Source organism: Centropristis striata, chromosome 3 (genome assembly GCF_030273125.1).
Source record: "Centropristis striata isolate RG_2023a ecotype Rhode Island chromosome 3, C.striata_1.0, whole genome shotgun sequence".
NCBI lineage: Eukaryota > Metazoa > Chordata > Actinopteri > Perciformes > Serranidae > Centropristis > Centropristis striata.
In genome coordinates this window covers 34716395-34742499 of record NC_081519.1, presented here as the reverse complement: position 1 = coordinate 34742499, position 26105 = coordinate 34716395, and the positions used below count along the sequence as shown (strand labels likewise).

General features: G+C 39.7%; 2 protein-coding genes across 2 annotated transcripts in view; one reads left to right on the top strand and one right to left on the bottom strand.

Annotated features, from left to right (window-relative positions):
* The window catches only part of phc2b (polyhomeotic homolog 2b (Drosophila)), a 47732-nt gene extending 30083 nt beyond the window's left edge, over positions 1-17649 (bottom strand). Inside the window, exons 1-4 of the mRNA XM_059329935.1 lie at positions 17575-17649; positions 2877-3219; positions 872-1012; positions 672-749 (exon numbers count right to left, since the gene is read on the bottom strand). Of these exons, the coding sequence (XP_059185918.1) occupies positions 672-749; positions 872-1012; positions 2877-3161 (504 nt within the window). The 5' untranslated portion in view covers positions 3162-3219; positions 17575-17649. The remainder of the gene's footprint in view (positions 1-671; positions 750-871; positions 1013-2876; positions 3220-17574) is intronic.
* A 2283-nt stretch (positions 17650-19932) lies between these two features.
* Positions 19933-24597, top strand: LOC131969157 (uncharacterized). The gene is made up of 4 exons (XM_059330327.1): positions 19933-20258; positions 21532-21660; positions 22256-22370; positions 22504-24597. Exons 1-4 carry the CDS (start codon positions 19983-19985, stop codon positions 22689-22691), a joined length of 708 nt encoding a protein of 235 aa, XP_059186310.1. The 5' UTR covers positions 19933-19982; the 3' UTR covers positions 22692-24597.
* The last annotated feature ends 1508 nt before the right edge of the window (positions 24598-26105 follow it).

Genomic DNA, 26105 nt, shown 5'->3' with positions numbered 1-26105 from the left:
TGTCTTTGAGCTATATCAGGGATGGGCAACTGGAGGCCCAGGGGCCGCATATGGCCCGCACCCACACTTCAAGTGGCCGTCAGTACAACTACATGAGTTTGAGCATGAAATCTCAAAAGTGCAGCGTAAAAATGCACAAAATTACTTCTTGCAATTAATATTGGTGTGCTGTTCTTGCACTGATAAAAAAGATATCACAGTAAGTGGTTATTTTTTATTTGCTTCAAACCTTTTGTATTCCTATTTATAATGTTATACATTAATTTGAGCATGAAATATGTTGAGTTACCTAACTGTAAACATATTTCAAATAGAAGTTTTATCATATCTGGTTAGGTGCACGGTCCTATATGTGGCCCTGTGGTAGTGTCGATGAAAAATTGTGGCCCCCTGCAGCATTTAAGTTGCCCATCCCTGATCTATATCAATACGCCGGTTTCCTTTTAGCAACATGTCAACAAAGTGATGCATATTAAACATTTTTACAACTCAGCATCACCAAAACACATTTACATCTCTTCCAAAACAAAAGGAAAGTAGCCCAGCTAGTGTGGCGCCTAGCCAGCAAAAGCGCTAAAATCAACTTAGGTGCATGATAATCTAATGAACAAAGATAACTTAAACTTAAGAGGCTCTTAGGAGACAGGCCCAACAATACAAAGTGCACTTACCGTAGCCTGAGTAGATCCTGTTTGCTGGGATGAAGTGCCGTTCTGTGAAGAGCTTTGCCGGCCAGCTGCGATACTGGCCTATCACACAGCAAGAGAGAGAGAAATTGACCATTTCCTGACACTTTTTGAGGGGCTCACCAATAACAGTATCATATTTACACTGTGAGAATGATTCTTTCATGCGTTGACCGTTTGCTGACCTGCTGTACAGCGGCCTGCAGGCTGTGCTGCTGCTGGAGGGCTGCTGTTTGTAACATCAGATGCTGCTGCTGAGCGGCGTACATCTGCTGCAGGTACTGTGCTGCTGTGTTCGGCTGTCTGTGTAACGCCTGCTGGAACACCTGCACGTGAAGACAGGCAGAGCCAGAGCTGGTTGAGTAACGCTACATGCGCAGGAAAAAAGTTTGCATATATTAGATTCTGACAGGGTGTAAAAACTGGAGTAGAACATTGAATACCAAATCTAGAGCAAGACTGGTATGGGATTTTTGAGACTGACGCAAACTTTTGAGGGGGAAAAAATGACTGATATGCTGTCAGATATAGTGAATATTTGTGCTGAAAATGTGCCTTTTGCATGTGGATTGTGCATTAGTAGGAATATGCAAAGGTACTCAGAGGGGCAGAATTATTTAACAAGTGATTTTAAAAAAAATATATTTTCCAATATTATACATACAATGTATTACATTGTTACCCAATTCAAGAAATGAAAAGAGAGAAAATAAACAATTAAAAAAAAAGAAATCGAATTAACAGCTTACATAATTTCTAAAATCACCTCAAGCATCATTCTCTGCATTATATGTTCAGTAAAAATAGTTTTAATATCGGACAATATATATACCAATATGTCTGGGATAGGTCGATAAAATAAGTCAACCGATTTGTCGAGATCCACCAAATTAATTTTACATATGATGAATATTTCATATAAAAAACTAACAATATCAAATCCAAATCTTGGCTCAAACGAATGGGCTTTGAATATTGTTTCTTGGATTAGATCATAGACTGTGAATCTAGCTATGATTCATATTGTATTAGAGGTTAGAGACACACGCCTTGAATAGTGTTTCAAAATGTCTAAAACTTGTGATTGCTGCAGCAGACGGATAAATAATCCTGCTCCTCCAATCCCTGTCTCTCTGACCCATTTAAAAAAGCTGAATTCCCAAACCATTGAAAATAACTCTTCCCTTCACTCTTCCTAGTTGCCAAGTCGTCAGAGAGGATGTTGACCTGTTGTCCTTGGAGTCATAGAAGCCTCCGGACCCACACCTCTGGAAATGAGTGTAAAATTGGGAGCAGAGTTGCAACAAACCTCTTGCTGACCATTGAGCCCTTTGTGCTCAGAGGGCCGCTAGTGTCAATAGTGTTTGCCTTTTAACTGTCAGCAGGCGGAGTACAAGAAAAGGAAGGCTGAACTGAAGAAAAAGCCTCCTGTCAAAGCTTCAGCGCTAAGAGCTGCGTGGACCTTATTCAGGGAGAGGGCGAGCCTGTGTAGAGGCTTAACCCCGGGTCAACGGGTCAAGAGCACTAAAGCACAGAAAGCATTCCTTCCTTCAACTTGGACAAATCCTGTGAGATAACCATTCACTTTCATTTTCCTTAATCCATTTATTTATCTAGAAAATCTCCTCTTTTTTTAAGATGATTTTTTTGGCCATTTTTGCTTTATTGAAAGTGATAGATAGAAAGGGGGAGACAGAGGGGAGGCAAAGGGACCTCAGGCCGGATTTGAACCCAGACTCATTCAAGGACTCAGCCTTAATGGTACACACTCTACCGGTGTGAGCCACCGGGACGCCCCTAGAAACTCTCCTTTAACCCATTTAGGCCTAAAACGCCTGTAAAAAATGCCTGTAAAACCTCTGGGCGATTTTAAAATAAAGTTTTTCTGGAAATTCAACAGAAGTGTCAACGCTTCTACTAAATAATAGATTTTTCAGCCTCTGTAGCAGATAGAAATGAATTTCAAAAAGTATTTGAGAGCTTATACAAATACTACAAAACGACGTATCCGCTTTCCCGGCTTTAATGGTTTAATTTCAATAATTTACTTCCAATAAGAAAATGATGTGTTGGCCTGTATGTGCCGTTATAAACACCAACAGAGGGCAGTAGAGCAAAGAAGGTGTGATCACTTCAAAACATGTGTATGTGCATGAAAGTGTGTCTGCAAGCACATTAAGAGACACTCACCTGCACTGTTTGTCGGTCAGGAATCCCACTGTAAACAGATATCTGAGGCACTGCCTGTCTCCCCGCTGTAGTACTACTACTGGCACTACTGTTAGTGTTACTACTACTACTACTACTACTATTACTACTGCTAGTGGAAGTGGTAGAAGTAGTAGTGGTAGTGTTAGAGGTGGTACTACTACTGCTGGCAGCTGTGGTGCTGGAGGTGGAGGAGGTGGTGGAGGAGGCGGCGGTGGTCCCGGTGCTGTTGGCCGTGGAGGCAGGGGCCCCCGGCTCGCTCTCCATGGTGCCCTCTGCTCTTCTCACCTTTGACCCCCGACTCTTCTGAATGGCTCTCCTGTGCCTGAAGAGAGAAAAAAAAAGAAAAGTGCATGAGAAAAAATGCCACACTATTTACTTTCTTTAGAAGCAGAAACCCAAGAAAATAAAACAATGGACAGGCAAAGAAAGAAACTGTATTTAGCAGCAGAAGCTCACTAAACCTGTGCATGACTGCTACTGAGCAGCTGAATGTCAAGGAAATGTGAGACCAGCAACTCATGAGATGTTGAGAAAGATTTGATCTGATAAAGAAATCGTAAAGGAAATGAAAGTGACTTTGGGTATGGCAGAGATAAAACTTTTATCATGCTGCAACTAACGATTATTTTCATTATCGATTCATTTGCGCGCTCATTTCTCACTTAAAGGATTCATCTTTTTGTTTATAAAATGTCACAAAAATCGTGTAAAATAACCATTTCTGACAGCTCAAGATGATTCAGTTTACCAACATACATGACACAGAGATGCATAAAATAATCACATTTGAAAAGCTGGAAAAACTTTTGCAAGAAAATTGACCGAAAAAAATTATCAATTGTCAAAAAAAGTTGCCTGTAAATATAGTTGCCGGCACACTGCAGCTTCTGTTACACTAAAAACATAGGAATACACAAGAAATATACATCCTAACACTGTCTGCCAGGGTAACTCTAGCTGTGGTTGCTTAACCTCCTCAGAAACCCACCAGCACGTTTGAAAAGAATGTCTAAAAACTATAAAAACAGGCATTCTGGTTGATTTTCACCTTCCGGTTGAAACAGTTGAAGAGATCATGTGTGACAAACACATCAGTAGAAGTAACCAGATCAAAGCTTAAAAAAGTGTCACCAATAATAAACTTTTTGCACTAACCAGACCCTGTAAAAAAACCCATTAAATTCTGACCTCAACGCAACTGGGAAGCCATGATTTGACTCTGCTGACACCAACAGTCATGTGACAAATATTGAGTCAGATTTGGGCTGTTTGCACAGAGCAGAGACGAGAGAAAAAGGGAGGTTATAAGTAGAGGTTGTAAAAAAAAGAATTAAAAAAAAGGAAATAAATAGCTCTATATGGACATCACATAGAGCCCCACTTTCACTTGTGGGCAAATGTTGTATATGTAGATTCCATTTAATTTTTTGTAAAACAAATTACCCAAGAAATGAAGCTTGTGCTTTAGATTAAGAGTTATGGCATTAAAACAGTTTATTCTGTACAAAAAACATTTTGGTGTTATCCCTACTTCCTCCAGGATTTAGCCGTTTCCACAGAGGTGCAGGACTTAAATATTGCAGTGAAAAATGAGGGCACAGTGAGTCCTCATGTAACTGGAGCAGAAAAAAAAAAAACACCCTGAAACTGCTCAGGGTTCAGAGGGTTACACCACTAATCTAGTTAGAAAGAATGATCCACCATTAGACTGCACATGGATTGTAAATACTACGGCAAAGTTCTGCATGACACAGATCTGCAGCAGGATGAGTTTGTGTCAGCAGGGAAATGAATGATTCTTTGAAGTCTGTTTATTTTCATCCATGAATTCATAACAGGAATATTATATCTAAATTTAGAAGCCTGTTCAAAAAAAAAATCTACCCCCGCATTGTCCTTAGGTTACAGGCAGAAACTCAGTTTTCTGAAAGCCAACACAGGCAATGACTTCATTCTCCAAAAACAGAAAAGTGAGGCATGGCACAACAAAGCTGGTTAGAGGAGCAGGCAGAAATGCCTTTTGGGAAACTAATGAAATCCAGGGAATTAAGCATAAAAGGCAGAGTGGCTGGCTAACATTAGTGGCCTCCCTAAATTACATCTTAAACGGCGAAGCTATTCACTACACAAGAACACACACATTTGGTGCAAGTTAATTGGGACGGCAGCAGAGGCTGTTCTAATGAGTGCGACTAAAACTTTCACTCAAAACGCCCCAAACCCTGAAACACAAACCCCACAACATCGACTAATAAAAGTAGAGGCCTAATTATTGCTCAGATTCTATCAAAGAGTCCACTCTCCTTCTTGTCAACAACAAGCCAATGGAAAGATACAACAAAGTTTAGAAGGCCGACAGCATCTCAGACGTCTCAATCCATTTCTTCCTGTCAGTTATGACCATGGAGGAGGATAAAACGGATGATTTAAGACCTGTCCTTAATAGCCTTTTTAACGTTTGTCCCCTGGTGCTCGACTTTCCATTAGCACAAGAGGAAAAGGTTCAGAGCTCTCCAGACAGATGAGATGGAGGGTGTGACAGGTGACGAGATGGAAGGAGAGGAAGGATCCTTCCTCGGTTGAGGCAAAGATGTGAAAAAAAATGCTAAAAAAAAAAAGTTCAAAAGTCTTTGATGAAGCAGAGCTCACTTAGAACAGGAGGACGTGAGATGTGAGTGGTGTAGAGGAGGGGCAGGGATTAATGAGTGTGTGAGTGGTGGGGGGGATTCAAACAGCATGACAGCTGAGCTGATGTAACAGAGCTGAAAAGAGAGGCCAAAACGGGGAGGATGGAATTTGGAGCCTTGAGGTTAGAGGTGTGAGCATTAAGTTATAGAGGAGGGGGTGAGAGCGAGCGAGCAAGGGGTGAAGGTTGAGCGAGCAGGTTGAGGATTTTAAATGGGTTGGAGAGGAAAGAGGGTGTGATGGAAGTAATTAAATAAGCAGCAATGCTGCCGCCATGCTGCAATTCTTAAGCCATTTCCTCCTCCTCCTCAATTTTCTTTTGAACGGATTAGGGGCCAAAGCTCTATAGCACACTTATGCTACAAAGCAGAGTTGGAAACAAACTGGAATCTTACACAAAACATGTGCCGATCCTTGAAATGCCGAAAGCAGAATGCCTCGAAATGTCCAAGTAAACAAATCCATCACTGAATAAGAAAAAAACCTAGAATTTAAGCTTTGCTTTTATTTGTGGAGCTGCATGATTTAAATTAAACTTCAGATGCTCATGAATAAGACAATAAGTGTATGAATAATTAAGGATGGAACGATATACAATTTTATTGTGATTGGGAATAACAAAACAATACACTTATAATAGTTCATTGTGGGGACTTTCTATTATCAGGATAGCATTCTAGCTTGTTAACATACAGTGCAATATTGATTTCCTAAATAATAATAATAATAATAATAATAATAATAATAATGATTGCCAAAAGGAGAACCTTCCATTTTTACATTTTCATTCATGCATGCATGTGGCTTGCTCACTATACCTCCTCCCCAAAAAAGTTAATTTAGATGTGTGGAAATACTGTGGGTTTTAAACTGTCCAAACAACAAAGAAATTAGTTGCAAACCTTCAGTGCAGCAATAAAAAAAATATTTGTTTCCAAATATTTCCAAGAGAACTTGATTCCAATATGGCTTCTTTTTTTATTTTTAAGCACATTATGATGATAATTGCAGTTATTTTGGCCAGGATAATAGTGCCATTCCAGTTAAAAATACATCTGACATGTTTTAACTAAAAATGCTTTGCCATACAAACCAGAGGAACTCTTGTCAACAATGTCCTCTCAGCAACAATGTTCTGGGTCATTACGTGAAATGGGAACGATTTAAATAAAATATGAATAACAGCCAAAACAGCCCAAAATTAAATTAAGTATAAAAAGTCAATTAGAAAATTCCTAAAAACGAAGGAACCATTAGTTTGCATTCAGCAGAGTCTGTAGTGAATTAAGAATTTCTTGTGTGCATAAGAGCTGAAATGTAGCCCAGCTCTCTGGTTGTAAACAAAGCACCAAGGCTGCCAAAGCCTGCCTGTATGCCGTCATTAGCCTACATCCCAGAGCCTGCTTCCCATTGCCTCCTCGCGTGTGGAGAGGGGAGGGAATCCCCTCTGGTAATGATGCCTTCATTCCCTGTCTTTCTGAGAGGAGTCACCCATCCATCAGTGAACCCCCTCCACTCCAATCCTTAACCCCACTTCCACATCCACAATCAAGCTTTGAGCTGGTTTTGTGAGGAAAAACCTGGTGCCCGTGAAAAGTGGTAAAAGCCAACGTGTTTGAGAGCACATCAAAGCAGCGCCAGCAGCCTCTAATACATCGCTAAACAGCCGGTCAACACCATTACAACACAATTTCAGAGAGCATATTGATCTGCTCATGCTGGCATTACAAGACCGCAAGAACCGACTGTCAGATTTGTGTCTGGAGGATTTGCATAGCCTGCAGGAAGATGAGAGCTGTTAAGAGACTGTCAGACAGACTGGCTGTCTCTACAGAGCTTAGATCACAGTAAGTAAGTGCAAGAGCATCCATCAGTGTCCATCCTCCAGTCTGCATTTAGGAAAACTCTTATGACCCACATTAAAAACACCACTAGAACGCAGCACAGATCGATTGATGTGTGATAATGGCTTTAATAGCCACGAGATGCACAGAGAAACGTATGCTTGTGTGTATGTGTGTGTGTGTATGTGTGTGTGTGTATGTGTGTGTGTGTAGAGGGGTGCTCTGCTGCTGAGACAAAGCCCCCTAACCCTGGTGCTCCTACCTCCTCCGGCCCCCCCAACGCGATGCAGGGGTATGATGCCCCATCCCCCGGGAGCGTGCTGTCCTCCTGCAGGATGCTGCTCCTCTTTGTCTGCCTAACTGAGTGAGCTGGCTGGCTGGCTGGCTGGTCGGCTGACTGAAGTGAATGAATGAGCGAGCGTGTTTTCTGTGCCGTATCCAAACCCCCAGCACCTCTTGTCTACCCCCAACACACACAGCGAGCTCGTCGTCCCAGCATCAACACCCCACTCCACCAACCAGGCCGCTGCCTGCCTCCTGATTATGTGGTATCCTAGCGACAGCCAACGGGGTGCCTATGGAATCCCCGTGCGGAGCCGCGTGCTGATTGGACAGCAGGATCCTCTCTAATGAAGATGATGGTAATGATTTTACTCCGTCTTTCCCCTCCCCCTCCGCTGCTGCCTGAATGCTGATTTTTTTTTTTTTTTTTTTGGGATGCATGGACCCTCCAACATAAGGTAGACTGCAATCATCTTTTTTTTTTTAAAGTCATATCCAACGTAATGAGGTATTTCATCAAAATGAATGCTCAGAGATAGCTCTAAATTTTGTTTAGTCTGTGTCTGGACAGCTGAAAAACTGAAGGCTCCATTTCCATTTCAACGCCTCAAATTTGGAGGTCTGCAGGATGGGTTTTAAACCATTTACAGAGAGCACCATTTCCACCACTAAAGTGGGCCAATTTGGTATCATAACAATCAGCTGAGGACAGGCAGGAGCAGTGACTTATAGCCGGGCTGAACATTGAACCCATTATCTTACCAGCAAGACAGTAATCATCATCAATTTTGTGACAAGACTGACACTGAGTCTAGGGAGTTAAAAAAAAAAAAAAAAAAAAGAAGAAAATTGCGATTTTTTTTTTTCTCAAGTAGGACTGAATGTTTTGGATTTTGGCTGATATTGCAATTACAATATTAAAGGGAATGTTCAGTCATCATCAATTATTCTAATTTATTATTATTACTATTATTATTTTTTTTAATCAAGTCTAAAGGATGGGACATTTCTGCTGCAACTAAATATTTAATTCAGAGGGTATTTTGCCCTCTTTTACTGCCCACAATACAAATACAAATTCCAAATTTGATGAAATTCCTTTTAACTGTTCAGTAAAGACATCCATTACCCAGTAACTGTGGTGAGGTAATGGGACACAAAATGTTTTATAAAATGAACAAAATGTACCCTAATCCTGCCAAAAATATCTCCATTAAAGCCCAAAGTCAACTATAAATCAGGATCAATGTGGTGGCTAGCCAAGTCGCAGCAGGAAAGTGTCAAACCACCTATTTAAAGCAGTTATGGAAATGAAATGCAAAACAAGTGAAGCAAATTGCTCCTGCGCCCCCCACCCAAAAATGAAATGGGATAGCTTTGCAGTTGAATTCCAACCTCTCTTTAATGACAACCGAATTCATTTATGTGAAATAAGCTAGATGAAACCAGAGGATAATGGCATACTTATGCTCTGCCCCGTCACATTAACACGCCACCCAACTGTCTGCCTGTATGAAATGTAGCCATTTGAATCGTTTGCTGGCGCAATGTGGTATTGATTGGGGCCAACCATGCATGAACCTCATTGATTATCATCTTCTCATTAGCATATAGATTAGCTGGCGGTGCAGCCAGAAACGCAAGCCTGGAGCCTCACACTTGGCGAACAGGCCTGTGCACCGGAGGAGGAGGGGGGGTCAAAACAAGATGGAAAAAACAGAGCATTTGAGTGGCTCAGTTTGACATGAGCGGCTTGATGATGGACTTCAACATTTGAAAGCCCCGGTCCCAAAACCCCAATGAGATACTAGAATAAACAGGCAGCAGCCTCAGTGAAGTGGGCCGTATAAGGGGTTGTCCGGTAAGGGGCTTTAAAACAAATAAACCCCGCCTTTTGTTCCCAGAGCATTCAAGCTCATTATCAATTTTAAGAGCACTGACGCCAAACAAGCTCTTCTGGGGAGCGGTATAAAAATAAATTATCTAGGCACCATATGAGCCTGGCTTTAACAGTCCTACATCAAAGAAACTGCCTGCAAATGGACTAAGAAGTTGCTTGAGAATATACCAAACTCCAGACTCATTAGAAATCAGAAAAGCTTGAAATGAAACAAAACCATGTCAAGTGACAGTGTATGAGCTACTCAAGAACAAATTGTACAGAAATCACATGAGCTGATTAATTAAAAATCATGGGAAGTCATTTCTTCCTTTAAGGGGCTGAATATATTAATTTGATGCATTTGTCTGTCCTCAATTCTTTTTTGAGTGAGGAGTTCCTATGTGAATCACACAGGGGAGATGTAGTATCTTCCTGTCAGATTCATCAATTTTTATGGACAAAGTGTACAAGCTGGTTGAAGTTTCTATGGAAAATCTATATACTCCAAGTGTCATTACTGACGTTTGAAGAATTGGTTATCTGGGCTTATCCCTGAGGGGGAACATTAACACTGCAATTTATGCATTCAATCTGTAACACAATCATTTATACACACAAAAAACGATCAAACCAACCACGGCTGTTCGAAAACAACTCAGTCAGTTAATTGGCAATCAACGTAGAAACTCATAGGTTCTCAAATGTCATGATGTGCTGCTTTTCTGTTTTATATCATTGCAAAATTCATATCATGAAGTTTTGGATTCTTGGTCAGGCAAAAAACAAATTTAGAACACATTTTTTTCTGCCATTTAAAGTGCAGATTTTTAAACAGGAAACATTGTCCCCAGAGAATTCTATGACAATAATTGTCAGCTGCAGCCCTGACTGAGTCTTTTATGACCATAACCTCGGCTTAGTTATCATGTTAAGCTTATAAATCCAAAACTTAACAGACAACAACACATGCCATCTATATTCTGGTTCATTTCTAATGAATAAGGTTGGCCTGACCTATTAATCAGGGGTTGCTTAAGACTCTTCCGTACATAAAAATTCCAACATAATCTATTATAACCTGCCATTTTTTTTTAGAATTATAAGACTTATTCAGTTGCATTTAATTAAAAAAAAAATTTAATAATTAAAATAAAGACCAATGCCTTGATTATGTATAAGGGCATGGAGAGAAAAGATAAAAAGAGACACCAGCAGTGTGGTCATTTTTCATGTCAACACCACAACGCCTAAACTAATATTAACAGAAAGTGATGATGGAGGATGAAGGGCAAGCTTCATTGCACCAACAGCATCACAATTACTGTAATAATTTTCATTTAAGTGGGGGTAATGTGTTTGGGTGGCAGAAGTTGGCACCACAGGCCAGGGATGCTACAAAAACCCCCACAGTGGTCTGCAGCAGAAAAAGTTTAAATGATTCAACTTTTGCAGAAAAGCAGCCCAATGTCAGGCAGTGGCCAATCACGTAACAAGTGAGTCGATAAAACATCCCGGCCTGTATGGCTGACACGTAAAAGTGCCAAAAAAAACAACTTTAGTTTTAAAGTTTAAAAAATGACAAGGATAAAAATTACTCATATGCAATAGAGGTCGGGGAAAAAAAATCGATACAGCATAGTATCGCGATATTTTGCATGGCAATATTATAAGTTACGGGAAATAAAGCTGCAAAGTTAGGCTTTCTTTATGTTTCAATCAAAAAAATTCAGAGCAGTGAAGCTTAAAGTAAATAATAAAAAATAAAGAAGTTGAGGAAAGTATGAGAAAATGCTGCAACTGTTGTCCTCCATACATGTTTGAAATCAGTTAAGTTCAGTTTGACTGAATACTTTGTTGGTCAGTCTGTGGGTTTCTTAAGCAAAATGCTTAAAATCAAAATAATATCGTATCGTGACTCAAACATCGGGATAAAAAATGTATCGTGGGGCCTCTGCTGATTAACACCTTTAACATGCACATAACCCTACTCAGCGGGTTTCCTGCATCAACAACACAACACAGCAACACAGTCCCTCGGGCCTTTCCTGTCTAGCTGCTGTGAAATGAATGAAGCTGCCCTCAAGTGCTGCAGTTATGTCAGTTCATAAAAACACAAAAAAGTAAAAGAATCATTGTGAAATATAAAGTGTATTTGTGCTACTTTGGGGGTTTAAAGTTAACAATAAGACAGCACACAAATGGGCCATTTAAGTGCCGCGCAAACGGATCTCGTGTGAACGCAGCCTCCAAGTCAGCGTCCACTTCCTGCGCTCTACAAATCCGCATCTCCTTGCTGATGGCAGGGTCATCCCCTGGGGCCGATGACGGTCGATGGGTTTTGTCCAAACAGAGCAAGCAGAGCACTTTCTTTGTTGGGAGTGTGTAAGACAGAGATACCCTCTGATCCCGAGGCAAGATTGGTCGGGTAGCCGTAATTGAGCCATCTGACTCAGATGGACCTAGCCTTCCACAGCTGAGTAGAGCAGCACAAAAGAGGCGCTGGCTGCTTTCCAGGTTAAGTGTGCTGAGCGTGTGTGTACCATTCCAGCACACAGACTCACGCTGTGAAGATACAAAACACTTTCACTTGACTCTCCCCAGCAGACTGGTCTTTTCATGTTCAGCTTCATTTAGTAAGGCCCGACCCTGCAAAGTGCAGATTGCTCCACAAGATGCTAAACATCGCCCGGACTGTTAACAACTCTCAAAATAAACACAGGAGAAGCAGAGAGAACAGCACAGAGACAGACTGGGGAACAAAATAAAATGAAAAAAAACTCTCCCTCTGATCTATAAATATCACAGTTAAATAGTTCTGGCAAAGCTCGGAGATTAGCAACATGCTTCAATCCACACTGTTCTATCAGAGCAGTCTCTGAGGCATCACTCTCAGGCGTCGATCACACCAAGAGGAAGAAAATAGGTCAGGTATGAGCCGAAATGAGCAGAAGCAGCACAGAAAATGTCTGCTTCACTGCCTTCATCAGAAACAAGGTCAACACCAGCAATAAACCAGCCAGACATCTAAAGTTCAAATAATCCAAAAGGATAATAGTAAATCCGCAGCTTCAGTGGACTCATACTTTTCAAGCAGGATTCACAAGGACTGAATTAATACCTTTCAATGGACTGTGCCCAAAATGACATAGTATGGTAATTAACTGAGGTTAGAAATGAAGGCATTCAATTACTTTCTTCCTGGTGAAAAGCTTTCTTTTCATTTGCGAAAATATAAGTCTCGTACAAAAATACCACATCCTAATAGTGGTATCTGCCTGAAAACTCCCTGCATGGACTGTTAAAACACATTGAAGCCGAGACAAAGGTCGATCTAATCATCTCGAACCATGTTCCCTGAGATGCATGCAAAGGTCAGCACTCAGAGTAGTCAGAGTAGTGTTTGACCTCATCTGACATTTTTTAAGATGTGCTCTACTCAATTACCAAAGCCTTTGAAATGGTGCGTTTAATCAAAATGTATTTTCCATTAAGATTTTGGCTTTCAATGGTGATCGCGATGAAACGTCACTTCTGCTGCTGTTTTGTCTAGTGTTATAAATGAAGCGCACCTCTTTTATTCACAGCGGGCCACTTTCCGCACTCATTACAAGCTGTAATCCACTCTAATAAAGTTAGTGTTGTCACCATGTCTCCATCGGAATCATGATGTTGTAGTCCACAATCCATATAGGAGTGGTGATCTGCAGCCGCAGTTCATTCAGACTGTACATCGGTGGGGAGAAAATGCTGGTTGCCAATAAGGAGTTAGCTTTAGCCTAGCCCATAGCCCTAGTATTTGCCGCATCTTTGTTTATAGTCTCGATGCCGCCTGCAGGCACCTCAAGTCAGCAGAGCCCATTGAACTCAAAATGGGTTTGATGGGCTCTGTCCTACAAAAATTACTCAGGATTTTATTTCAAGACCACAACTGCAGGGTCATCAATAAAATACCTGTGCATTGTCTAATTTAATTGCAAATTTTTATCAATGGTAGCTAATGTCAACCATGACATAAAGGCTTCATGCTGCGGTACCACTTGGGTGGGAGAACTAGAGACTAGAGACAGCATAAAGTGGAGATCGAGCTCTTCTGTTTCTATGAAAAATGCACATATCAAATAGTATGTACCTATGCTTAATTTTATTAATAATCAATAAAAATGCTTTGCATGACAATAAGTACATGGCATATCAGATTAAGAGTGCTTTTTTGTCAGTTGAATAAACAGTTATAGATAGAATATAACTTTTTAACAAGTCAAATCTAGTGCTTGCGCAAGTCTTGAACTCCTTTTAAATAAATAAAAGATTAACAAAACTTTTAAAGTTCAATAAATGCCTGATGTTTCCAATATCAATGCATAATCATATTAAATAATAAAGATTATTTATTGATCAAAATAATCATAACTATGTTTTTTTGCCAAAAAAAATGCATCCCTTCATGATCCTTTTGGCTGATTATAATACTTTTCTATATAAATTTAATACTGCAGTAATAGATTTTAACTGCTGTTACTGTGCTGCTTGGTGCAGCTGACTGGAAATCGCTGCCTTATTTGTACCTGTACTGAATATTAACACTAGTTTCCAAGTGTCTGCAATCACATGAAGCACAGACAAACATGTGACATTTGTCCAGGAAAACATTTAATTTCACATCTTTTCTCCTGTTCTTGCACGTTTCCAGCAGGTGGATCTTTGAAAAGCTTTCTCTGTATCCGGCTGACTGTCAGTGGGTGATAAGTTCTTTTGTGCAATAAAGGGCAACACTGCACCCCTCAGCCATCGCAACAGATTCTTTTATCAGTGCACAGTTGGATGTGGCCTTCACCTCTTCAAACCTGGCTAATTGTCACATTTACACAAAAATAGATCGTCTAAAAAGACAAACACACTTTTAATTACAAAATCAGCCCTCCAACTGTGAAATTGGCAACAACAAAAAACAATTATTTCCAGATGTCATGCATACCTTCTGACAACTTGTGCATGACTATAAATGAAAACTGGCTGTTGCTGCGACTGAAACTGGCACCTTGCACATACGGGAGCACATCTGGTGAGTGTCTGGCCAACAAAAGCATGCCCAGCCCAGGTATGCTGCTTTTGCACAGGGAAAAAAATCAGTTCAACTATTTTTGTTGTGGGAACACATCAAGCTTCTTGGATGCTGATCAACATTTCTAATAGCTGTTGGGAAAGTGGAGCGGGTACAGATGAGGGAGCGTCGCAGCTCACATGCAAATATCTCTAAACAAAACATATGAATGGCGTGTGGCTCTCACTTCTTGTAAAATAAACAAATCGGCCTTTTCAAAACACTCAGATAAATAGCCCAGCTTAGACCAGGTGTTAACTATGAGAATGGATGTGCAAGTAATTGTCTTGCCAATTTTCCCAGCCCTTGGGATCTCAGGTTTAAAAGGAGTCACTCTATTTCACAGCTTGCCGGGCTTTTAAGTGGATAAAGTGAGCATTCCACTTTAATTAACCCTGGTAGCCTTGAAGAAAATCTATGAGCTTCTTCACTGAGCCTTTTGCTCCTTTTTATTCTAGAAATAAGCAAATTGCAGGGCATGAACTGACCTTTTTGAGAGTGCAGATAATATGAGGAGATGGTGGGAACCATAGGCATCAATTGTATGTGGTCTGATGGCCTGCACAATAAACCTGTTTCCATTCCTATATTTAATTCTCTTGGTGTCGTCCGACACTCCCCTATAGTTCAGAACAAAGTAGTTTCCTACAGAGATGAAAAGCCTTCTGGCCTATCTGGCTGTAGGAAATACACATTAAAAAAAGCTCTTAATGACTTTCAAACCAAGGCCATTGCAAATTACTTCACCACACAATCACAAACTCTGCCCATTCAGAACACTTTCTCTTTATAAATGGATAAACTTTTGATATGTGAAAAAAAAGGACACAGTTGGACTTGCACTGAGCAGTCAAGTGACACCAACAATGCCAGACAGTTGACTACTCTGGTAAATGTGCTTGTAGCTGTATAAGTCTGTCTGAATTTATGGCTCCAGTTTTCCTAAATCGCTTGTTTAAATAGCCTCTAAGGTAATCCTGTAGCATCTGAGGTTGTGTGTATGATGTAGGCATGTGTATGATGTAGGCATGTGTGTGGGCTAGTGCATGTGTATTATTTTCTTTCAGTATCAGCAGCCCGACTGTACATAAACTTTGCGAGACCTACTCAGTCTTGATGTTTTGCAGCAGCTGTTTTCTTTATTCTATCTGTATATTTGACTTGGTTCCTGGTGGTTCAAGTACCCATTTGGTGATGAGGCGTTTGTCTTGACTGATCAACCTAATATTACAGAGATGTTGCGTATTTGCACGGGTTGTCAACTTGGGGCAACCCCGAAATGAAAATAAATTAGACACACGTGATTTGTATGAGCTCTGAAAAGTCAGGGCTGCATAATATGAATACAGTTGTTGTCAAAATAAAGCAAAGCTGGAGAGAATAAGTTCCTTTTTTGCAGAGTATGGAGTTAAAAAAGGGCTTATTTTAGACAGACTTTTTGGCGGATCACCAGAAAACCTGGTTTATTATTAGGATTTATACACTTATCAAGATATGCAATAAGTTGAATCTGAATAGAACATTATAGCCAAATTACCCAGCACTAGCCCAAGTGCAAACACACACATGACCACACACTGTATTTAAACACAGACACGCTGAATGGGAGGTTATAGATATAGATGTAATGTTATTTTGACCACATTCAGGTCACTGGAAGGCCATGGCCACACTATTACAGCTCTAGTGGAACATTTGGGAAAACCGGGTGACCCAACTCCACTTGTCAAAATAACTGTCTCCACATGGGTCACGACCTGTGGGACCAAAGTACTTCAAGAAAGCACCTGGCTAACTTTAGCCAACACTTTTAAAGTGGTAAGGCAAAGCAAAAACGTCAAAAGCCTAAGCTGATCTACTGTTGCTGACCAAAACCTTCAATTTACACGTTTTGATCATGCACTGATCCGTTTGTGCTAGTGTTGAATACCGTTACAACATTAGCTAACGTTATCACTATTTGGCTTGTTGATCGTCACCTTACTGCTGGTCGCCTAACTCATTTTTTCAAGTTTAGCAGAAAACAAAAAACTTCACCAAAATTGTAACATGTGACATTTATTGATCATTTCACTCAAAAAAGGATGTAACACAGGATGGCTATTGGTATAGCAATAACACTGTGTGTAAATTATGTAATTTAAGAGAAATAAATGACTTAGGCAATTTTTGAACATGCCTTTGTGACTTAAGCAAGATAAGGTAACACTTTATTTTGAAGGTGTCTACATAAGAGGCACACAAGCCTGTCAGAAACATGACATGACAAGTATCATGAGCATTAATGTTACTTCAAAGTGTCATTAATGTTCATGACACATCCCATGTCATGTTTATGACACGCTCATATGTAGACACTCTTATGCAGACACCTTAGAGTAAAGTGTTACCAATATTAGTGTCAACACTAATATAAAACACTGATAAACTAAACAATCTCCCTCTAGCTCTTCTTTGCTGGGTTCTTATCTGATGCCTATGAATGTGGCAAATTGTCAAATAAGTGATGATCTTAAAGGGGTAAAATCATGATCTGATCAACTGAGGATGTATGTGATTTACCATAGGTGGCACGAGGAGATGATTTAGGCAAACAACAACAACAATTTTGACAAAAAAAATGACTTAGGCGATTTTTTTAACAGTGCGTCGATATGGAGGCTCTGATGGCTAAAGTTAGCTGTTAAACAACATTAGCAGGCAAGCTAGAAACTAACGCTGGTGCCTGCTGCTGTTTTGGGGCCCCAAGAAGACGTTAGCTAGTGCGACCGATTAACCTCAGGCGTTCCGACACACACACAAACACACACGGTAACTGACCCCCCATCCCCCGTGCCAACCGTGACACTCTGTGCCAAGGATCACTCTACAAGTCGCACTTACCGTTATCGTAAGCGTTGAAGCCTCGATCCTCTCTTCGGCCGCTCTCCCTGGCTGTTATTCCTGATATTCTACACCATTTGTGGACGGTGGCTCGGAGCAGAGCAGCAGCAGCTAGAGAGCAGAGCAGGGGCGGGCCAAACGGCCAAACCAACTCTTTTCATATGCATTCCAAACTGGCAACGTGACGCAAATCTGACCAATCAGCACAGACTATGACATTTGACCCCGCCTCTTCTGCTGTCAATCAACAGTTCTCTTTCCGCCCCTCCCTCTCCTGTCTCCTGTTCGGTGAGCCTGTCAAGTGGTGACCGCGGCTGTCTTGATCTCCATGGTAACAACAGGGATTTAACCCTTGCACTGTGCTCTGTTTACACAGATACACAAAGTTTAGCAGCGGATCCTTTACTTCAGTAAAAAAAAATACTTACTACAATACTACAAGTAATTACTTAAAGTGTAAATTAGTACATGAGTAGGATATTCCTAAAGAAAAACAACAACAACCCAAAAACAATATAGACTCATACAAAAATAATTGAATGATTAAAACAAGATGAAGTGTCCTCTTGGGTGTCCTCCTAGTGAAGCAAACAAGGTGCAGTGTCCTCTAAGGGGTCCCTCCCAAGGTGCAGTGCCCTCCATGGGGTCCTCCCAGTGAAGGGAACAAGGTGCAGTGCCCTCTAGAGGCCTGGCATGGACCCTCTAGAGCAGGGATGGGCAACTGGAGGCCCGAGGGCCGCATACGGCCCGCAACCTCACTGCTCTAGAGTCGACAGGGTCCATGCCAGTAGAGAAACTGTGATGCAGTGTGCTAATGGGTCTGGAAACCAGTGGAACTATGCAATAAGTAAGTAAAGTAATAAAGCAGTCTTTTTAAAGACAGTAAGTCCAAATTCTCTGATTTCAGCTTCTTCAATGTGAATATTGCTGGTTTCTTTGTTCCTTTATGACAATAAACTGAATATCTCTTTAGTTTGTGGACAAAACAAGAGATTTGAGGACATCATCTTGTGGTTTGGGAAACACTGATTGATATTTTTCAACATTTTATTGACCAAACAACTAATCGATTAATTGTTTAAATAATCGACAGATTAATCACTATTATTAAATCTGCTATGCCAAAGAATACAATATTATTAATTAATAATTTAAGAATGATACAATAATTTATATATTTATTGCCTGTTTTTTTTATTATTATTTCAGGCCTTATTTATTTACCTTGTTATATTATGCTTATTTGTTTATTTTATATGCATATTTGGGCTTTTTATTTGATTAGTTGGTTGGTTATTATTGATTTAACCCTCTGGGGTCTGAGCCTATTTTGGCCGTTTTTGAAAATACTTTTGATTTTGCCCTTCATGTACCACATAAAAAATGTTTACAATACCCATATTTGGTATCCATTTTTCTTCACCTATATGATCTGACAATTATTTTCTCACTTGAACCTACTTTATCAACATATTGAGCCCAAAAATCATGAAATCCGAGTTGAAAAAATATACTATTTACTTCAATAAAAACCACAAATATGCTCAATGAACTGTTTTGGAACTTGAAAATTTAAACATAGGATACAATTATGAACATAAGTGGCTCCAAATTATATCTGTAAGACATAACAAGGCAGGAGGTTTTGTTGAATGTTCTAAAACTGACGAATCAACGGATCAAGAAGGCGGAACTTCCTGGAAGAAATCTACCATCATGTTTAGTAAACAATTGTTAGGATAAATATTGGGTCTGAGGGAAAGAGACGAGGTTCAGACTTCACGAACTGAAACCCGTCTGTGTGTATCAGGGACATGAGTTTTGGACTTTCTTTCTTCTTCTTTCTTGACGTATTGTAATAAAATTATGTTAAACTGAGAACTTGGACGTCTTCCTGCTCATCCTTTCCCCATCAACGATCTGCACAAAAAAATGGTGAGGATTTTGGTGTTGGTGTCAGATTATTCAACTTTCAAGGTTTCCTCAAGCTTTTTTTCTGTTCTACAATTGTTATTATTTTCATTTTCTATTTATGTATTTATTTTTGTATTATTTAGATGTTTCTCAAATGTTATTAATGTAATGTTTACCCTGCTACTTCTGTTACTGCACTACTGCTGTATATTTTCAATAAATGAATGTGAAATAAAAAAAGAAAGAAAAAAGATCATAGACCGTTAATTGGCATTCCATCAGGTCCGGCAAAACCCGCCATTCTCTGCCTCTGATTGGCTAGTACTCGTTGCCTTCTGGAGTTGGGTTTTGCCATGAGGAGTGGGATTGGTTAGCGTTAGAGCAAGACCCTTAGAATGAGCCAATCAGAGGGAGAGAAGGGCAGAGTGGGGCGGGTCATACCGTCGCCACAGTAGGAAAAAAATATTGCGGGAGTTTTGGTAGTGGATATCGCCATGTCGAGAAGACGCTGTTTTCTTCAGTGCGACCGCAAATTCCCTTTGTATGGACTTCCAAGGGAAGACGAGGTGAAGAACCAGTGGTTGACATTCATTTTCACCACTATTCCCGAGCAGTACAGCCCAAACCTCTTACTGTGTTCCCGTCATTTCGCCGAGGACTGCTTCCTGAACCGGGTACAGTTCAACGCTGGGTTTTCGCGACGGCTCCTCCTGAAAGACGGGGCAGTTCCCACGATGATGTGCAAATATGAAGAGTCGGAAACAGTGCCTGTAAGTATGTTCTGTAAGTTGTGGATTTGTCATGTTTTAAACAAGTTATTAACACGTGTTATAGCTAAGGTGTACGCCCAGTTCTCAACTGTAGGCCTCGGCTTTGCTAGCTTACTTGCTATCCAACGTTATTCCGTTATAAGTGGTTTTTAAAATCAGTTTTTGCACAGCTAATGTGTAGACATATGGCGACTGTTTTTCGATAGCAACACCTTGAACAGTTTACAAGTGTGGAGTTGATTTATGATTATACTAGCTCTAATGTTATGGTTACTATTCACTCTTGTTTGGCTAACATGCTAGCTGCAGTTTTCCACCTGCTCTGAGACACTGGCTTGTCACAACACTACCGAAACAGTCGGCTACACCCATCACAGCAAAAGATAACTGAGATATCCAAAGTGCCTTTTACTTGAGTGGATATGCTATATGCACAGCAGTGTGACATAGTTAGTCCCAAGTAAGTGTACTTGGCATAAACTGGTGACCCCCATATCTGGCGATTTTCAGCCATATATTTATAAAAACAAGCTTTTTCTGACCTGCTGAAGAGCTCTTGAACAAAACCCTGAATATCTACCAGCTCGGGTAGCTGTTTTGTTTGTGGGTTCTGCTGCTAACCTTTGACCTTCCTGGAGTGACAACTACAAAAAAGGCAGGTTTCAAGTGTGGCAAAAAAAGTGTCACATATCTTTAAAACATTGGTTTGTTCCTGCTTTAACACTATTTCTGCCCATATATGAGCTGGAAACCCAAATTCACCAATTGTGAAATGCAACTGAGGACTATATCTTGTACTTGGGTATTTCTATTCAACACAGCTTTATACTGCTAATTCACTATATCTCAGCTTCAGATATTTTATTTTTTAACTCCATGTCTGATGTCTGAAAGCTTTGCAAAATGTTTTTTTATCCCTTTCGCTGAAAACCGTATATCTCTGAAACTGGCAATTCCAAGGGTTTTTTCTGATATACTGAATGATAAAATGGTTCCTTGTGTTGAGAAAAGTCTCCTTCTTCTTAAGCTAAATACACTCTATAAAAAGTGAATGCTTCTACAAAATGCAAATGGATACCCAAAGAGACACCAAAGATTCATTTAGTTAATGAAAAACTAAAGGGCAGCTATGTATTTACTCATTAAGCATATTATCATTGTATGTGTGTATTTATATGCATGCGTATAGTGTGCTGATTTTTCAAAGGAGGAGACTATGTTTTTATCTGATGCAAAATTGGTTTTAATAAATTAATTTGCTTCTGTCTTTTAGGGTACATCACAGCAAGATCCTGGTGCCCAAGACTTCTCCTCTATAACAGGATTCCATGATATAGGGTGCCAAACAGACCCTCCAAAAACCGTCTCAGTGAGCACTCAGGCTGCAATATCTCCAGTTATGGTAAGGGTCTGCAGAAATGTCATTTTTCTCTTTAGTGAATTACTGGCCTTGACAGGGCAGAAAAAGTCATTTATAGAAGTGGGTACAGCCAAAAAACATGAATGTTTTTGTCACAAAAAGATGTTTGTCTTACAGAATGTTCAACACAGAAAAATAAGAGTTGTAGAAATCATTGGGAACTAGAGACGGCTGTGATAAACATGTTCTTTTCAAGTATAATACTATTAATGTATATCTAGAATATGAAAAAAACTGAAGCAAAGATGGTGTGCTGTATTTAACCTTAAAAACAAATTGGACAGAAAAGTATGTCCTCTCATCTAATTTTCCTACCTTTTTCCCACTACTTTTTCAACTCCTATTCTTAATTTCAGCATCTGCATTCCACATCTGTTATGCCAAAGAATACAATAACACGTATTGCTTATTTCCATAAAGTTAACTTTGCAATAGCATCTTACTTTCACATTTCTCTCAACTCATAGCATATAAACCAAGGTGAATCACAACAAAACATTCACTGCTTTAGCCATCCTTTAAAATGATATTTGTGATGATTGATGCGTAACATTTTGTTCCCTGTTTTGCTCTTTAGGACGCTGGTAACAGATTCTGTCTAATTATGCCTGCTGCCCCGACTCCGCCTCGCAAAAGATCAGTCGGGACACAGCTATCAATGAAAACTCTGCAGAATCACTTTCGAAGTACAGGTTTGTAACCCATATTATCAAGTTGTATATAACATGTTTTTCTTTTTTTTACTATAAAAATAAGTGTGCTCATTATTTAGCTCCTGTAGAAACGGCTGACGAAGTTACTCATTTCTTTGTCTGTGCTTTGAAGCTACCCAGGCGCGAGTGCCCAGCAGAGATTGCGGCGTGTGCACCCTCACCTTCCCCCTGGACAGCCCATTACTGTTCTTGCAACCAACAACAGTAAAGAGACCTCGACTCAGCCTTACAGACGAGGAGGAAGGCCCTTCAGAATGCAGCGTGTCTCTGGCAGTTAATGAACCAGAGGATTCAACGTGACCCGGAGGACTTTTTTTTTTTTTTTTTTTTTTACTGTTGTGGGTTACCAGCTGCATCTTTTTTACCTTTTCAAATATCTCGGAATCGGGGAATAACAGATTAGTGAATGGACTATAACCCTACTGAAAATTTGAGCAAGTCACCAAGCCCTCAACTGCTCCATTGGCTCTAAAGAAATGCATCATATTCTTTAAGATCGTCATATGTGTGTTTGAGACATCGCTGTGCAGTGAGAATTGTGATGCATTTTCCAAATATTCCCAAGAGAGTTTTTAAAAGAGATTATTTAGCTTAACAAGCAGGGAAATGTTTTGGCACACCAAGAAAAAACCCTTCACTCTTCGTTTTATCAGAAAGAATCAAATGCAGAATTGCAAAGATGTGGTTTTCACTGAAGGGGAAAGGGATGAAGAATATGTGTGACCTGGGGAAAACTAGTAACTAAAGCTGTCAAACATGGAACGGAGTAAAAAGTATATTTGCAGCTGAGGTATAGTGGATTTGCATTATAACATTGTGTTAAATAGATATACTCAAGTACAGATATCTACTTAAGCATTAGTACTCAGTTACATTTCACAATTGCTGAAGTTGTGGTTTCCAGCTCGTATATGGCCACTTATAGCGTTAAAGCAGGAACAAACCAATGTCTTAAAGATATGACACTTTTTTTTGCCACACTTGAAACCTGCTTTATGCTTTATGTCTCCTCAAGGAAGGTCAAAGGTCAGGATCAGAACCCAGAAACAAAACAACTGCCCTGGCTGGTAGAGATTCAGGGTTTTGTTCAAGAGCTCTTCAGGCAGATCAGAATAAGCTTTTATATTCTTTCACTTACACAACTGTGTAATTTGCATAAGCTCAGCTTCAGAATTGAGGCAGTTTCCGTTTGTTCACTACAACGTAGAGTTTATTGTTCATTCTCTTCATATACAGTATTCAGTATACAGGGGAGCCATGTTACCTAAAAAATGTTTTTGCTGTTTGTGTCAAAATAGCCTCAAAAGTTTGTTTGCTTTATTTAACTTATTTCAAGCACACCATGTCACAGTTTTTCAGTTTTATGAACCGGGACTGGACTTTTTCAATTCTGTTTTCTAACTTTTTATTTCATTCTCCAGAGGAGAATCATGGGAGTGAGCATGTCAATAACTGGATTCACTCTCTTGACAAAATCTTAAGTTGTAGACCCCTGAGACAAACTTGGTCTAAAAATCAACAGTATTGTTGGTCATATGAGACATATTGGGATGGGATGGTAGTATCAAATGTACAGTTAAGCCTGTAAAAGACTAGTGTGCAGTTGAACATTACTCTTGTTTCTTTTAAAAACAGCACTTTTACTTTTTTTTTTTTTTTACAATTTTTTTGCCAGTAATCAACTTTTAACTTTGCTCCATTTGCCATTTATGCTTTCATTACAACTAGTCTGTAATCTGCTATGCAGTGTGCTGCATTAACCTGAATGAACTTTGATAAAGCTGTGTGGGCTTTAAAAAGTCTCCATGCTGTACAAAGAGAATGCACCTGTGCCAGATATTAGGCGAGGCAAATACCATTTAAGGTTTGGTGGTTCGAGGTTTCAGGTTGTTTGACCTGCATTAAATTACTTGTGAAGAACTCTGGCTCCCACACTAAACAATATTAAAAGGTACTCTTGAGTAGTTTATTCCATAAGTACTTTTATACTTATCAAGTAGTTTGTCAAATGGGATTCTTTTTTTACTTGACTGTTTTTTTATGGGAGTATTTCTACTTTTACTTGAGTAAAGATTTGTACCTGTACTCATCTACCATCCCTCAGCAGTATTCAAACTGTTCTGGAAAACAATGTATAAGCTTTGAATTCACACTGCAAGTCCACATGGAAATGACCGAGCACGGTAATAAAATGGACAGCAATGAATCGCTAATGTTTCAGTGAGTCGCTATTGTATTGCCTGTAATATGAGCAGGGAGTGTGTTCATCTGCCTGCAAATACTGAATAATTTATCATGGTATGACTTAGTTGGTTGGCCCTTGAGTTAATTATCTGGTCTTTCATAGCTCCCCCGATACCTCGCTCGCAGCATCAGCACAAACTCGGTATCATTCCAGTAACTTGGTTAATCCCCAAAGACACGTTATAGGCTGGCAGCTGGGCAGACTGTGATATTAATGTTGTTGCGGAGGTAATATTAAATTCAAACACTGGTCTGCTGCACTAGAACATGCCTTCAATGTGATGTTTGTATAATATATTAGGCTAGATGTAATGTGTAGATAATACATGAGCATCTTAATTGAATATTTTATGTATGTGGGTTCTCGTTCAGCTTGGTCGATCCTCCATTTCAGCAAGGTCAGGGCTGAGCTGGTTTGTTCTCTTTCTGTCTCCACAAGTTCTAACTGATTTTAAACAGAACAGATTTAAGATAAGAGTATAAACCTGAAGCTAATTCACTGTAAGAGTTTTAGTGAAATACATCTATTTTTCAGTTGGACTATTTTGTGGATGCTTTTTTTGCTCTAATATGTTTATACAAAATGCATTTCAGTTCACCCTTTCAGTATGTATCAATTGAAACCGAAACCACAGACAAACATATGGTTTTTAAATGACTGGGGCTCCTGCATAAATCCCTCAGTGCTTGAATGTAGCTCTTTTTTATGCACTCAAAGTCACCAGCCTCTTGTTTTTTTTTAACCTTGCAGAACACTAGATTTCCCGTTCTACCACTGCCTGGATCGGTTAGTTTGTTGGTGTTATTGTGTCATACAATAGTAGTAGTTGATGCAGTGTTAGACCAGCAACCCCCATGTTCTGCAAAATAAAGTTAGGATTAGACCAAAACAAACTGAGTCAAAGCTGTAACAGCAGAACTCTGAGGCCAAAATGTATAAGGCTTCATTCATTTGTAACGTCAATTCCACTACCATGGCTAAAAGACAACCGAAACTACAGTAAAAAAAATGCTTTTGGTCTAACCCTATCCCTACCTGCTGGCAGGCAGGTGGGCTTTAATAGGTCGAATATATTGTCTTTCTAGGGTTTTCAATTTAATACATGTCACAAAGCATTTGTTTTATTAATTTGATTTTTTTGGAATCAGGGTTGTAAATGGACTAGATTAGGCAATGAGTTTAGGATAACGAGAGTTTTAGTCTTCCAGAAGTAGAGTCAAACTATCAGGTTAAACTTTGATGTGATAGTTAAGTAGAAGTACTTTTTCCATTTTAAAATAGTTTTTCTTTTTATCCTTTTTTTTAATGAAAGAAATCTATGGCCCACATGATTCACCGTGAATCATTACAGCCCCTGATGGGTCACTTTATTTGTTTAAGCCTGGTGCAATATTTAAACAGAGAGGATGGATTCAAATGATGCAACACAGATTTGTCTCCAGAGCAGATGGATAGATCTTCTACATCTT

Bases quoted from the DNA above. Each gene is read 5' to 3' on its own strand.
- LOC131969157 (XM_059330327.1), top strand. From the start codon at position 19,983: ATGTCGAGAAGACGCTGTTTTCTTCAGTGCGACCGCAAATTCCCTTTG. The intron at 20,259-21,531 runs GTAAGTATGTTC...TCTGTCTTTTAG, and splicing joins AAGAGTCGGAAACAGTGCCT to GGTACATCACAGCAAGATCC. The intron at 22,371-22,503 runs GTTTGTAACCCA...TGTGCTTTGAAG, and splicing joins GAATCACTTTCGAAGTACAG to CTACCCAGGCGCGAGTGCCC.